General features: G+C 37.5%; 1 protein-coding gene across 3 annotated transcripts in view; it reads left to right on the forward strand.

Annotated features, from left to right (window-relative positions):
• The first annotated feature begins 261 nt into the window (after positions 1-261).
• The window catches only part of AGFG1 (ArfGAP with FG repeats 1), a 66587-nt gene continuing 54246 nt past the window's right edge, over positions 262-12602 (forward strand). For all 3 annotated transcript variants that reach the window (XM_006890299.1, XM_006890297.1, XM_006890298.1), the window contains exon 1: positions 262-349. In XM_006890299.1, the coding sequence (XP_006890361.1) occupies positions 296-349 (54 nt within the window). In that variant the 5' untranslated portion in view covers positions 262-295. The remainder of the gene's footprint in view (positions 350-12602) is intronic.

Below are 12602 nucleotides of genomic sequence, written 5' to 3' on the forward strand. Positions count from 1 at the left end.
TCAAATGTTACAAGTTCTTTGGACTTTTTACTGTGTAGTCATTTAAATGTAGTCTCATGTTTTTTAGTTAGTTTGGTTGCTCCAAGACCAAGTTATTGTTAAGATTAATATTTTAAATAATTTAAAAATATTGTTTAATCTATCAGTGGAAAACAGTTCTAACTTTAAATGTGCTAATAAAAATGTTCTGCTTTAGTAGCTGTATCATTTTAAACAGTATATAATAGTGAATTTTGAAAATATTTTCTTTTTTAGGCGAGGTTTAAATCCACCACACAGGGTCAAATCCATCTCCATGACAACATTTACACAACAGGAAATTGAATTTCTACAAAAACATGGAAATGAAGTAAGTGTTTTTCAGATTTTTAAATCTCTTTTAAGGATAGTAATTTCAATTAGATTTAATAAATGATATCTTTAGAATGGTGAATTAAATTATTTTAAACGTTAATTTTAATTCTGTATTCTAGGCAGTTTATAGAATGCACTTACTGAATAATGTGTTTGGAATTAATAACCAGCAGCCTTGTTGGTATAGTTTAAACTATTCAACCATTAACCAAAAGTCTGTGATGATTTGAAACTACCAGTTTCTGTGGGAGAAAGATGTAGCCGACTGTTTCCATAAAAATTACTGCCTAGGAAGCTTTTAATCTATAAAAGTTTCCATGAGTAGAAATAGATTCCATGGCAATAGATTTATGTACTTTACATTAACCTGAGCTGAAACATATATTTAAAGTTTATCACTTTTGAATGGAAAAGGTGCTTTGGAAGAAGATTAAGAGAATAGAATAGCTTATCTTGGCTTTAATAAGGAGAACTAAATCTTGTGCAGTATTAAACTTCTGTAAAGCTGTGGCATAACCAGTGTTCACTGGAGGTTTGTTCCTTCTTTCCTCAACACTGAACTTTATACTTCGAGTATATGTGTGATATTTATTGTGTGGAAATGTTCTCAAGGGGGATTATTTGCTCTGAGCTTCTGGATAAAATAAAAGTTCTAAAGAGGAGCATGTCAATCTGGAGACTAATGTGCACCTGACCCAGGGAGGTCATTACATGCTATGCGTCAGAAAACTGGACAGTGACTAGGGATGATAGAAGAAAAATTGATGCCTTTGAGCTGTGGTGCTGGAGAAGAGTATTGAATATACCATGGACTGCTAAGAGAACAGTTTTGTCCTGGAGAAGGTGAAACCAGGCTGCTCCTTGGAGGCAAGGATTTGGAGGCTTTGTGTGACATACTTTGGACATGTTGCAAGGAGGGACCAGTCCTTGGAAGGGATATTATGCTTGGGAGGGTGGAGGGACAGTGCAAGGGAGGAAGACCCTCAAGGAGATGGATGGACTCAGTGACTTGGGTAATAGGGGTAGGCGTGTCAGAGACAATAAGATTGGCACAGGATAGAGCAGGGTTCAGAGCTCTTGTACATATACTGTGAGTCATAGGTGACTTGATGGCACATTAACAACTCCTTTAATGAACTTTTGGTTACTTTTGAAATTCTTTGTTTTGGTGTCAGCAAGAGGAGTTATTGATTGTGGTTGAGTTGAGAGTGACTCTGTGAACAAAAGAGCTAATGCCTTTCCATAATTATCATTGCTTCTCCAAGTTCATGGAATTTCCAGAAGCATGTGGTTTAGGAAGTGGATGCCATTTCTGCTTCCAAACCTGTTTTACTACTGAGAGCTCCACCAAACACTGTCCACAATGGGAAACCATTATGATATGTGATACCCTCATGGCACAAGGTTCAGCATCATAGCAAACCCAGGTTACCTCATATAGCACATTGACAAAGAATGATGTACAAATTGGAATAATGTTCCTCCAGATTTAACAGCACTACTCTCATTTAGCAGTGGTTAAGTGTTTCAAGTTGAATGTGACTCAGAGTAAGCTTTGCACAAAAGACCTGAACATCATTTCTGTACATTTATGAGAGAGTATGCAGAGTTTCCAGAGGCATCTAGTTTAGGAAGTAGATACCATTCCTGCTTCCCAACATGAATCAATCTGGAAGCTCATCCAACCATTGTACATTAATCAGTAACCATTATCATATTTGACACGACTATGGAATAGCGTTCAGTATCACAGCAACTCCAAGTTGTTCTGTACAGCAAATAGACAAATGATTGCTGAATCTTTAAATGAATATTCTTCTAAAATTAATACCTACAGGATTTTAAAGTTACACCCTCGAGCAGAAGGCTCAAGGCCACCCACTTTTGAGGGAGAAAAAGAACAGTAACACACAAAACAAGGACCCCAGAAACTTTAAAATCATTGATGAGGCAATGGTTCTGTGGGCTGGCCTAGGGCCTGGGGTCTTGGAGTTTCCCTCCAGTCTGGAAGTTGACTGGAGGCTGACGTCTCGTCTTGGTCTTGGTGGTTAGCAAGAGTAGTGATTAATTCATTCTGTCATTTAAATTTATGATTTTTAGTTGCCATTGTGTTTGTCATTTGACTGTGTAAGTGAAGCTTTGACATCTAAAACATGGGTTTATTTTGTTTTGTTTTCCTGGATGGCAATACTTTCTGGCTATTAAAGATTGTCTTTGGGGTTTCCATGTGACACAAAGAAAAGGTATCTAAATCCACTTGATCTGTTTTCCATTCTTAAACATTGCAGAATTGGAAGGAGTGTGCATACCTATGTGTGTTACATCTATTTTACATTCTTCTTTATTTTCCAGTCTAGATTATACTCTATTTCAGAATGTTTAAATGGAGGTGAAAAGACTTGTCTTTCATGCATAGTCATTCCGTTAGTAGTAAAGAAAAGGAGAAACATAAATTCTATTTCATTTCTTCTGAAAGAAGGATTTTTTTTAAAAAACAACAACAGCAACAACAACGGGATTTCTCAATTTTATTTGTAATTACCAAGTCATCCGTGGAATGATGTTTTTTAACCAAATAAATAGCCCTGATTCTGTAGTCATGCCCTCAGTAACAGTGAGAGGTGCCTTAGTGGTTCTTGGATTGATGGTTACTACAGAGATATCTGTAAAAGCCAGTAATTCATATATTGAGTTGTCATAGTTATAGAACAAAAAGAACTGAAGCATTACAAATTAAATACTTGTGCCATGATAGCAGTGTATTTTTGCTATGTGCCATCAAGTCACTTGTAACTAATAGCGACCATATGTACAATAAATAGCTCTGAACCCTGCCCTATCCTGAGCCAGTCTCACTGACTCCAACCCACCTACATCCATTACTCCAGTTACTGTGTCAATCCATCTCATCCAGGGTCTTTCTTTCCTGCACTGTCTCTCCACCTTCTAAGCATGAGGTTCTTTTCCAAGGACTGGTCCCTCCTGGCCAAGTGTCCAAAGTGTTTGAGATAGAACTTTAAAATCCTTACCACTAAAGAGAAACTTGCTTTTTACCCTCTCGAGGATAGACCTGTTTTTTTTCTTGACAGTCCATGTTATGTGTACTCCTTTCCAGCACCACAATTCATTGGCATCAAAAGCAATATATTAGGTAAAATTTATTCTTTATGAACATGAATGCGTATAATATTAGAAGTATAGAACATAAACTTTTAAACGACAGCAGATAAATTACTTACAGTTTTCTTCCATCATCCAGTGGATCATCTTACGCCTCACTTGGCTAACACAGTTGTTCATAACTGGTTCTCCTATTTAGAATGTATGTGAGAGTCACTTGTTTAGAATATTCATTCTTCTGTAGGTCTGGAGTAGGGTCCAAAATTGCATTTTTAATAAGCATGTTAGGTGCTTTTTGACATGACGTATCACATTTAGGGTGGGACCTCTAAGGTTATCCAATCTGAGAAAAGTAATAAATAGTGATTTTTTAAAAAATTAACTGCTTAAATCCTATTGCCCTTGAGTTGGTTCAGAGTTATAGTGACCTTAGAGAGCAAAGTCATGTCCCAAAGGACTTCCAAAGCTGTACATTGTTAGAGATGCAGAGTGACTACAGAGTGGCTGGTGGTTTTGAACTGCTGACCTTTTAGCTAGGAGTTGAATGCTTAACCACTGTACCACTAGGGATCATTTTAAGGTGATAACCTTATGTCTTGGAAAGAGTGCAGGCAGAGTGCAACTTGGAGGCAAGGGTGGATGAACACCATGTCTTGTATACTTTGGACAGGTTGCTAGGAGAGGTTGTTCCTTGGAAGGGATATCATGCTTGGAAAGGTAGAGGGCCAGCGGAAGAGAGGAAGACTCAAGGAGATGAATTGACATGGTGACTGTAGCAATGGGCTCAGGTGTATCAGAGATGATGAGGATGGCACAGGATAGGACAGGATCCCGATCTATTGCTCATAGGGTCACTGAGTTACAATTTTATTTCTTTCAGAAATGTGATTTTATTAATTTCAGTCTCCCACATGAAAAGATATATCCAAGCATAATGTAGTCTGCCACTCTTTGTAGCATTTAGGTGGTAATATCTTTGATTGACTTGTAGTGCAGTGTTTTGACTTTAAAGTATAAATTCATGGCTTTGAAATATTTTTTTAAATAAATCAGTAGAGGATTGAACTAACTTGGAAGTCTCCATATCTTTCTAGTGACTATTTTGAGTAGTCAAAATCCAAACTGTTGTCGGTACAATATAGGAAAATATCAAGCTAGTTTAAAGATTAAAATCTGACAGAAGTTATTTAAAGACAGTAAGTATAAAATACTTAATGGTAAGGAGTTGCATTGCCAACTCAAAGGCAAGTAGTTTAGCTGTGAATTGATTCCTATGCTGCAGCGCAAACAACAGCAGCAGATTTCAAAGGATACATTCAGTCACATGAATTTAGTATTGACATTTGTACAAGTTGAAATTGACTTCATGGCATGAGAATGAAAAGTCTAGTGTGTAAATATCTGCCTGCAATGAAAAGTTTAGAAACTGAAAGATCAGAAGATACTTTCTTTAGCAGTTATCTTGGATCTTCTGTCTTTACAGTTGAGTTTTGGTGTTCCAGGGGAAAAGTTTGGCTGGCTAACCCAGACAAGGGCTGCTGGTATTAAATGGCCTAGTATGTTGAACTCTTTCTCCTAAAGAAGAATTAATTTGAATGCTACATATTTTGAAGGTTTCTCCAAATATTTATCTGAGGGGGGGAACCTACTTATAAACATTTCTATCTACACTTTAATTGTTTTTTACATTCTTGTGTTACAGTTGTGAAATGCTTTTGCCAAAGGAAATCATGCTGTTAGTTCAAAGTTAGTGTGTGGGTGGGTGACTATTAAATTACAAAGGGATAGATAGAGGGAAGTTATTAATCCAGACTGTCAGTGCAGTTAGCTCTTATTGCATGTGTTTATCTAGGGAAGATTTTGTTTTTTGTTTAAAATTGTATCAGAAATTACTTTGGAAAGTCACAGAAATTATGATAATGTCACTCATTTTTTGTATTTTTAGACAATTAATGCATTTGAGTGAAAGTTTGCAAATCATATGGAGGTTTCATTCAGGCATTTTGTTTTATATAATTATAATTGCTTAATGTAATTAATTGCGTTGTGTAACCAAACCTTTCCCCTCATATAACTTATTTTACTCTCTTCCCCCACCTCATCATCCCTGTTAAACCTCTGAGATTGATTCTGTATGTGAACCTTTCCTTAGCTTTTTATACATTAGTGGTCTTGTACTGTAATTCTCTTTTTTAACTGTCTTAAGTCACTCAACATAGTTTGTTCCATATTTATCCATGCATGGTGTTTCACAAATTCCTGCTTGTTTATTAGTGATTCATAATTTGCCTTTGCGTGAATGTGCCAGTTTCTTTAGCCATCCATCTGATGGTAGACACTTGGGTTGTTTCCAACTCTTGCTGTTGCAAATAATGCTGCAGTAAACATGGGTGTGAGTGTCACTCTGTATTGCAGTTCTTATTTCTTTGGGACATATACCTAGTAGTGGGATTGCTGGATCAAGTGGTATTTCTATGTCACTTACAGTATTGGAGTCATCAGTAAAGTATATTAAGTGATAAGCAAATATATTTTATTACTACTATTAAATATGCATCAAGAATATACTTAATTGAATCTACCTGCTGATCCATGAAAGAAAAATAAGCAGTCTCTTCCTATGCAACTTACTGCCTCTGAAAATCTGCTAGAGTGTCACTTCCAGCACAGTGGTGCATAACAACAGTCTGTCCACAGGAGATTGGCTAGTTTCTCCATTCTAAGTTTAAATGGAGCAGTTTCAGCAGCAGCAATTTGGGAATCTAACCATTAGTAAGGAGGAGGAAGCAGAGAGTATAGCGCACATCTTGTTTTCTATGTAGACCAAGACCTACATGAGACAGCAGTAACCTCGACAGAGAACCAGACACTGACATAAGGCAGACCTGACAGGACTGTCTCAGAGAGTCAGAGCCAGGGTCCTTAACCTAAGCTGTCTGGAAGGCTGATGAAGCCTTAATGAAGCAGATAATGTACTATGTTGTTCCTAATCTCAGGAGTTCCGGTGATTTAGTAGTAAGGTGTTGCTCTGCCAAACCCAGGGCAGAAGATTTGAACCTACCAACTACACTGTGGGAGAAAGATGGGCGATCTCCTCCTGTGTAATTTACAGCCTCCGAAAAATCTGCTGGAGAGTCAGCAGCTGTACGTTGGTTCTGAATACAGTACACAACAGCAGTCTTAGTAAAGGGAGCTCTGGTGGCCAGCTTGATGGCAATGAATGGATGAGTGAATCCTAGTAAAAATATTGTATGATAAAGAATTTTGTGCATATTTTTCCACGCGAATGATCTTTTTAAAATTTTTCCCACAGTAAAATATTTCCTAAAAACATTCTAAATATTTAACGTGTAATTCCTATTTTGACTTCAGTGATGTTCTTTGTGTGTGTGTGTGTGTGTGTGTGTGTGTGTGTGTGTGTTTCCTTTTTTTTTTTTTTCAGTGATGTTCTTAAGCACAGCAGAGGTTGTGAAGATGGCATGGGATCAGAGTTTCCTTCCTTTGTCATAGGGTTGTGATGAGATGGGGCTCGCTGGTCATTGTCTAACCCAGACTGCCACTAGGTAGGGAAGTTAGAACATCTGAAAGGCACTTGTTCAGTGTTTGTTCCAAGTACAGCAGTTTGGGACAAAAAGAATTGCATCTCTTTCAAAGAAGGTGCCTCTGATACTCAATTTCTGCAACTGGAAAATGTAATAATAAATATTTATAGAAACGCCAATGTGCTTTCAGCCAAGCCAAACTACAGAAATTTTCAGCACTTTTCTTGTCAAGTAATAAGGATATTTGGGTGCTTATTGAATGAATCTCAGACAGTAGACATTATAGGAAGAAGTATCAATGTTTGTTTTTATTCTTTACCGGTTTCATTATAAGATTCTTCAGTTATAGAATATAATAGCATCATAACTGTTTAGTTATGAGTTTAAACTCTTAGAACATTATAGCTCATTTTATGCTAAGTTTAAATAACAACCATAAAATTTAGTAATTATTTTAATAACAGTATGCTAAATGTCACTTTTAAATTGCTGACTTAAGTTACATATGCCCTACTCAGTGAGTACAAGTTTTTTTGTTAAAGGTCTAGAAAGTAGGGAGGCAGCTATCTACGGTTTTGGGATTTCTAAATTAAAATTTTCTTTCCTTTTTTAAAAAATAGCCTTTAAAAAATGTAGTTGTTGTGTTGCCAACTCAGAGGTAGGTGGTTCGAATCCAGCAGTTGCTTTGAGGAAGAAGGATGGGAAATCTCTTCCTATGCACTTTACAGCCTCTAAAAACTTGCGGAAGAGTTGGCTATGATTTAATTCTGAGTTAAATATGTAAAACCCCTGTTTAGTTCAGACATAGTACAAAACAGACCAGTGATGAAATTTCACCTGCAAGTTTAAATACTTGTGATTTGGATAGAATTCCAAAATTTTCAGCTTACATTTTTGTATTTTGTATTTTACACTTTTGTATTTTGACTTCTTGTCCTACTTACTCTTTTTTCCTTCTTCTTTCCCAGCTGAAATATTTAACTCTTGTGATCTCTGTCTTGCCTTTCATACATGCGGTCTGTGTTCTCTGCCTTTGTAATGACGCCTTGTTCTCTCTCCTCCTTGACATCCACAGCTCCTCTGGCAGGTGACTAGAAGCATCCTCCTACTCCACAGTTATTTCTTTTTCTTTGTAATGACATTTTGCTGTCTTCATGGGTATCTCGATATCACCCTACAACTCACCTGGTCTTTGATCATTGGTATTCAGTGCATCAAATCCGCTCAGATAATTTTGAATCTCAAGTGGGATAGATTAAAGGTCATATGTTAGTTCTTGTAGACTGGTTTTAATTCAGCTTCAATTTGAACTTGCACATGAGTAATTCATGGTCTAGGAGTTGACCACTAGAAGTTGTGAAAAATGATATAGAATGCACGAACATCTACATTCTAGGCATTAGTGAGAGGAGATAGACTAGCTTTGGCCACTTTGAATCAGACTGCCCATAGTTTCCTATGCTGGAAATGAAAAACAGAAGAATGGCATTACATTTATAATTGAGAAGACAATTTCCGGTTCTGCCCTGAAGTACAGTGTTGTGAGCAATAGAATATTATCCATGTGCATACAAGGAAGACATGTTAATGTGACTATTATTTAAATAAATGTGCACCAGAAGCTAATGATAAAAAGGATATTGAAGATTTCTACCAAATCTTGCAGTCTGAAATTGACCAAACATACAGTCAAGATGTGTTAATGCTAAATGGTGATTAGAATGCAAAAGTTGGAAACAATGAAGAAGGAATGCTAGTCAGAAAGTGCAAAGTTGGTGCTGGAAATGAGGCTGGAAATAGAATGATTGAATTTTGTATACTTAATGATTTATTCATAACAAATACCTTTTAAAAAAAAAAGTGACAACTTTATACATTGACTTCACCAGATGGACTGCATAAGAATCAGATTGAAAAAGGAATCACTGGAGCAGTTCCGTATCAGCAGTCAAAACCAAGCCAGTTGCTGACTGTGGAACAGAACATCAGTTACTCACGTGCAAGTTCAGATTAAGGCTGAAGAAAATGAAAACCAAGTCCACAAGAACCAAAATAAGATCTTGAGGCTATTCCACCTGAATGTAAAAATCACCTTAAGAATAGATTTGAAGCAGTGAACACCAGTGATCAATGGTCAGATGAGTTCTGGGATGACATCAAAGATAGCATCTGTGAAGAGAACCAAAAGTCATTACAAAAAGAGAGAAGAAAGAAGAAAGCAAACTGGATGTTGAAAGTAAACCTGAAAATTGCATTAGAAGATGGAGAAGCCAAAACAAAGGGAAGAGATGCTGAAGTAAAGAGCTGAAAAGCAGATTTCACATGACAGCTTGAGAAGACAAAGAAAATTATTAGAACCGAATGTTCAGAGATGAGCACTCCCTTTGCATTTATCAAGCTGAAAGAGCTGAAAAACAAATTCAGTCCTCTATTTGCACAACTGACAGATGCTACCGGCAAAGATTTTGAATGATTTTAGGAAGCATCAAAAGAATACACCAAGTCAATGTACCAGAAAAGAGCTGGTTGACACTGAAAAATTTCAGGAAGTACCATGTAAACAAGAGCCAATGGTATTGAAGGAAGAAGTTCAAGGTGCATTGAAGGCAAAAAAGTAAGTTTCAAGGGATCTATATTATTCCAATTGGCATGTTTCACCTAACAGATGTAGCTCCGGATGTGCTCAGTAATTTATGCTAGGAAATTTAGAGTTCAGGTGCCTGGCTGACTGACTTGAAGAGATTCATATTTGTTCCCATTCCCAAGAGAGTGATCCAACAGAATATGGGAATTACAGAACCTTATCTGTATCACATGTAAGCAGAATACTGCCTATATCCAGAGAGCATTCAAAAATGACTAGAACAGTTAACAGATAGGGAATTTCCTAAAGTTCAGGTTGGGTTTAAATGAGACTGTGGCACCAAGGATATTATTGCTGATGTTCGATAGATCAAGGCTGAAAGCAGAGAATGCTAGAAGAATGTGTTTTATTAACTGTGTAGGTATTTGATTGTGGAGATCGCAACAAACTATGACTAACATTGAGAAGAATGAGAATGTCAGAATACTTAATTATGCTCATATGAAAAGACCAAGAAACTGTTGTTTGAATGGAGCAAGGGGACATTGCATGATTTAAAATCAGGAAAGGTGTGCATCAGGGCATCAGAGTTGTACCTTTTCCCCATACTAAACTATTCTTTTTCCATTCTATTCAAACTGTATGCTGAACATGTCATTCAAGGAACTGGATTCTGGTGAAGAAGATGACAAAAGTATCAGAGGAAGACTCATCAACAACCTGAACTATGCAGATGACACAGCTTTGCTTTCCCTAATTGAGGATTTGAGGTTCTTGCTGCAGAAGATCAAAGCCTTCAGTACAAATTGAATCACTCAGTAAAACAAAAATCCTTACCACTGGACTGATAGATAACATCATGAAAAATAGAGAAAAAAATTGAAATTATTAATGATTTCATCTTTCTTGGATCCACAATCACCTCCCTTGGTTCTGTCAGGAGATCAGCAGGTGTTTTGCATTGGGCAGGTCTGCTGTCAGGAATCTCTTCAAATTATTGAACAGTGATGTCAGCTAAGGTACACCTGGCTCAGGTCATGGTCTTTACAGTCACTCAGTATATATCTGAGAGATAGACAATGAGAATGAACGAGAAAAGAATTAATACCCATTTGAGTTGTAGTGTTGGAGAAGAGTACTGTGTATCCCACAGACTTAGCAAAAGAACAAACAGTACTGTTTTGGAAAAGGTGCAGCCAGAGTGCTCCTTGGAGGCAAGGATGGTGAAACTGTCTCTCACACTTTGGGCATGTTGTTAGGAGAGGCTGTTCCTTGGAAAGAGATATCATACGTGGATAGGTGGATGGTCATCAAGAGAGAGGAAGGCCCTCAATGAGGTGAATTGACATAGTGACTGCAGCAGTGGGCTACTATGTGTCAGAGATGGTGAGGACGGCACAGGACAAGACAAGGTTCAGATCTGTTGTTCACAGGGTTGCTATGAGTTCAACTCCACTCAGTGGTACTAAACAGCAGATTTGTATTGTCATTTCCTTGCCATTCTTTCTTTATCAAGAATCTTCTTTTAAAACCCTGTCAAAATGATTAACTTTTCCCCTAAGTCTCCAGAAGTGTTTTAGACCACTGAGACTAGAACTCCTATCCATGTTTGACTTATTTATTTTTTATTTTTTTTTATTGCTACTTGATCCATAAGATATTTGTCTCTAGGATACAAATTGGTTTTCTGGCCTCATAGCTTCCTTTGTTTCTAAAACATAGATATTTCCACAGATAATCTTATTTACCTTTTCATTATACCTAGAGTAGTATACAGGAATATATATACATTAGAGTGAGTTTCAAATGTTACATTCAGATGATTTTCTTTAGAATCTTTTGTATTGCTTTTGAAAAGATTTTTTTGTTATTTGTGAAGATTCCCAGGCTATATTTCATGATCAGGGAGGTGAGACACACTCAGCCGGAACCTCACCTCAGTGGCCTGTGTATTAAAGTTTGAGAAAAACAGACATCAGATTGTTGTTGTGGTTTGGGCACATGGCCAGGAGAGACCAGTCCTTGGAGAAGGACGTCATGTTTGGGAGAGTGGAGGGACAGCATAGGAGAGGAAGACCCCGGATGAGATGGAATGATACAGTGACTGGAGTAATGGGGGTTGGTGTGTCGGAATTAGTGAGACTGACTCAGGACAGGGCAGCCTTCAGACCTGCTGTACATAGGGTTGCAGGCGACTTCAGTGGCACATAACAACATATGAACCATGTCACACTGGACAGACTAAACCACTTTCCCTTAACTTTGTTCTCTGCTGTAATCCATGGGGAGTGTCTGTTTTACTTACTTCATGAGGTTAACATAGAGATAAAAAACCAAACCTGTTGCCCTGTTGCCACAGGGTTGATTCTGACTCATAACAACCCTGTGGGATGGAGTAGAATGAACTACCCCGTATTGTTTCCTAGATTAAGATCTTAGGGAAGCTGACTGCCACATGATTCTCCTGGGGAACAGATTCCCCACCCCCACACCCATACAGTCATTTTCATTCATTATATTTTATAAAATCAGTCACCATTAAACCATGATATTCATTACTCTTTCCAGATCCCTTCCTGATCACTCCCATTTCCTTCCCCGCCTCCCGCCACACACCAGATTGTGCAACCCACCCCTCACCCCTCTGTTTCCACCCCTTCTCACCTTGGATCTTCATACACATTTAAACAGTTAGCCTTCTATTTTAAATAATGGTCCTATTTATTGTAAATATTTATGCTTATATGACTTAGTTCTCTCAGCATAATGCCCTCTCTCATGTTCTGTGGTAATTTTCAAAATCATTGTTCTGAGTGCTGCGTATATTCCATCTTATGACTGTACTATCATTTCTTAATACATTCAACTGTGGTTGGACATTTGAACTGTTTCCATGTGAACACTGGTATACAAATCTCTGTGTCTCAGTTCGAATTTCCTCAGGATATATTCCTAGAAATGGAAGAGCTGGGTCACGTGGAATGTCTGTGTTCAGCTTTTTG

Source organism: Elephantulus edwardii, unplaced genomic scaffold, assembly GCF_000299155.1.
Source record: "Elephantulus edwardii isolate Elephantulus edwardi_28Jun2011 unplaced genomic scaffold, EleEdw1.0 scaffold00087, whole genome shotgun sequence".
NCBI classification, from domain to species: Eukaryota; Metazoa; Chordata; class Mammalia; order Macroscelidea; family Macroscelididae; genus Elephantulus; species Elephantulus edwardii.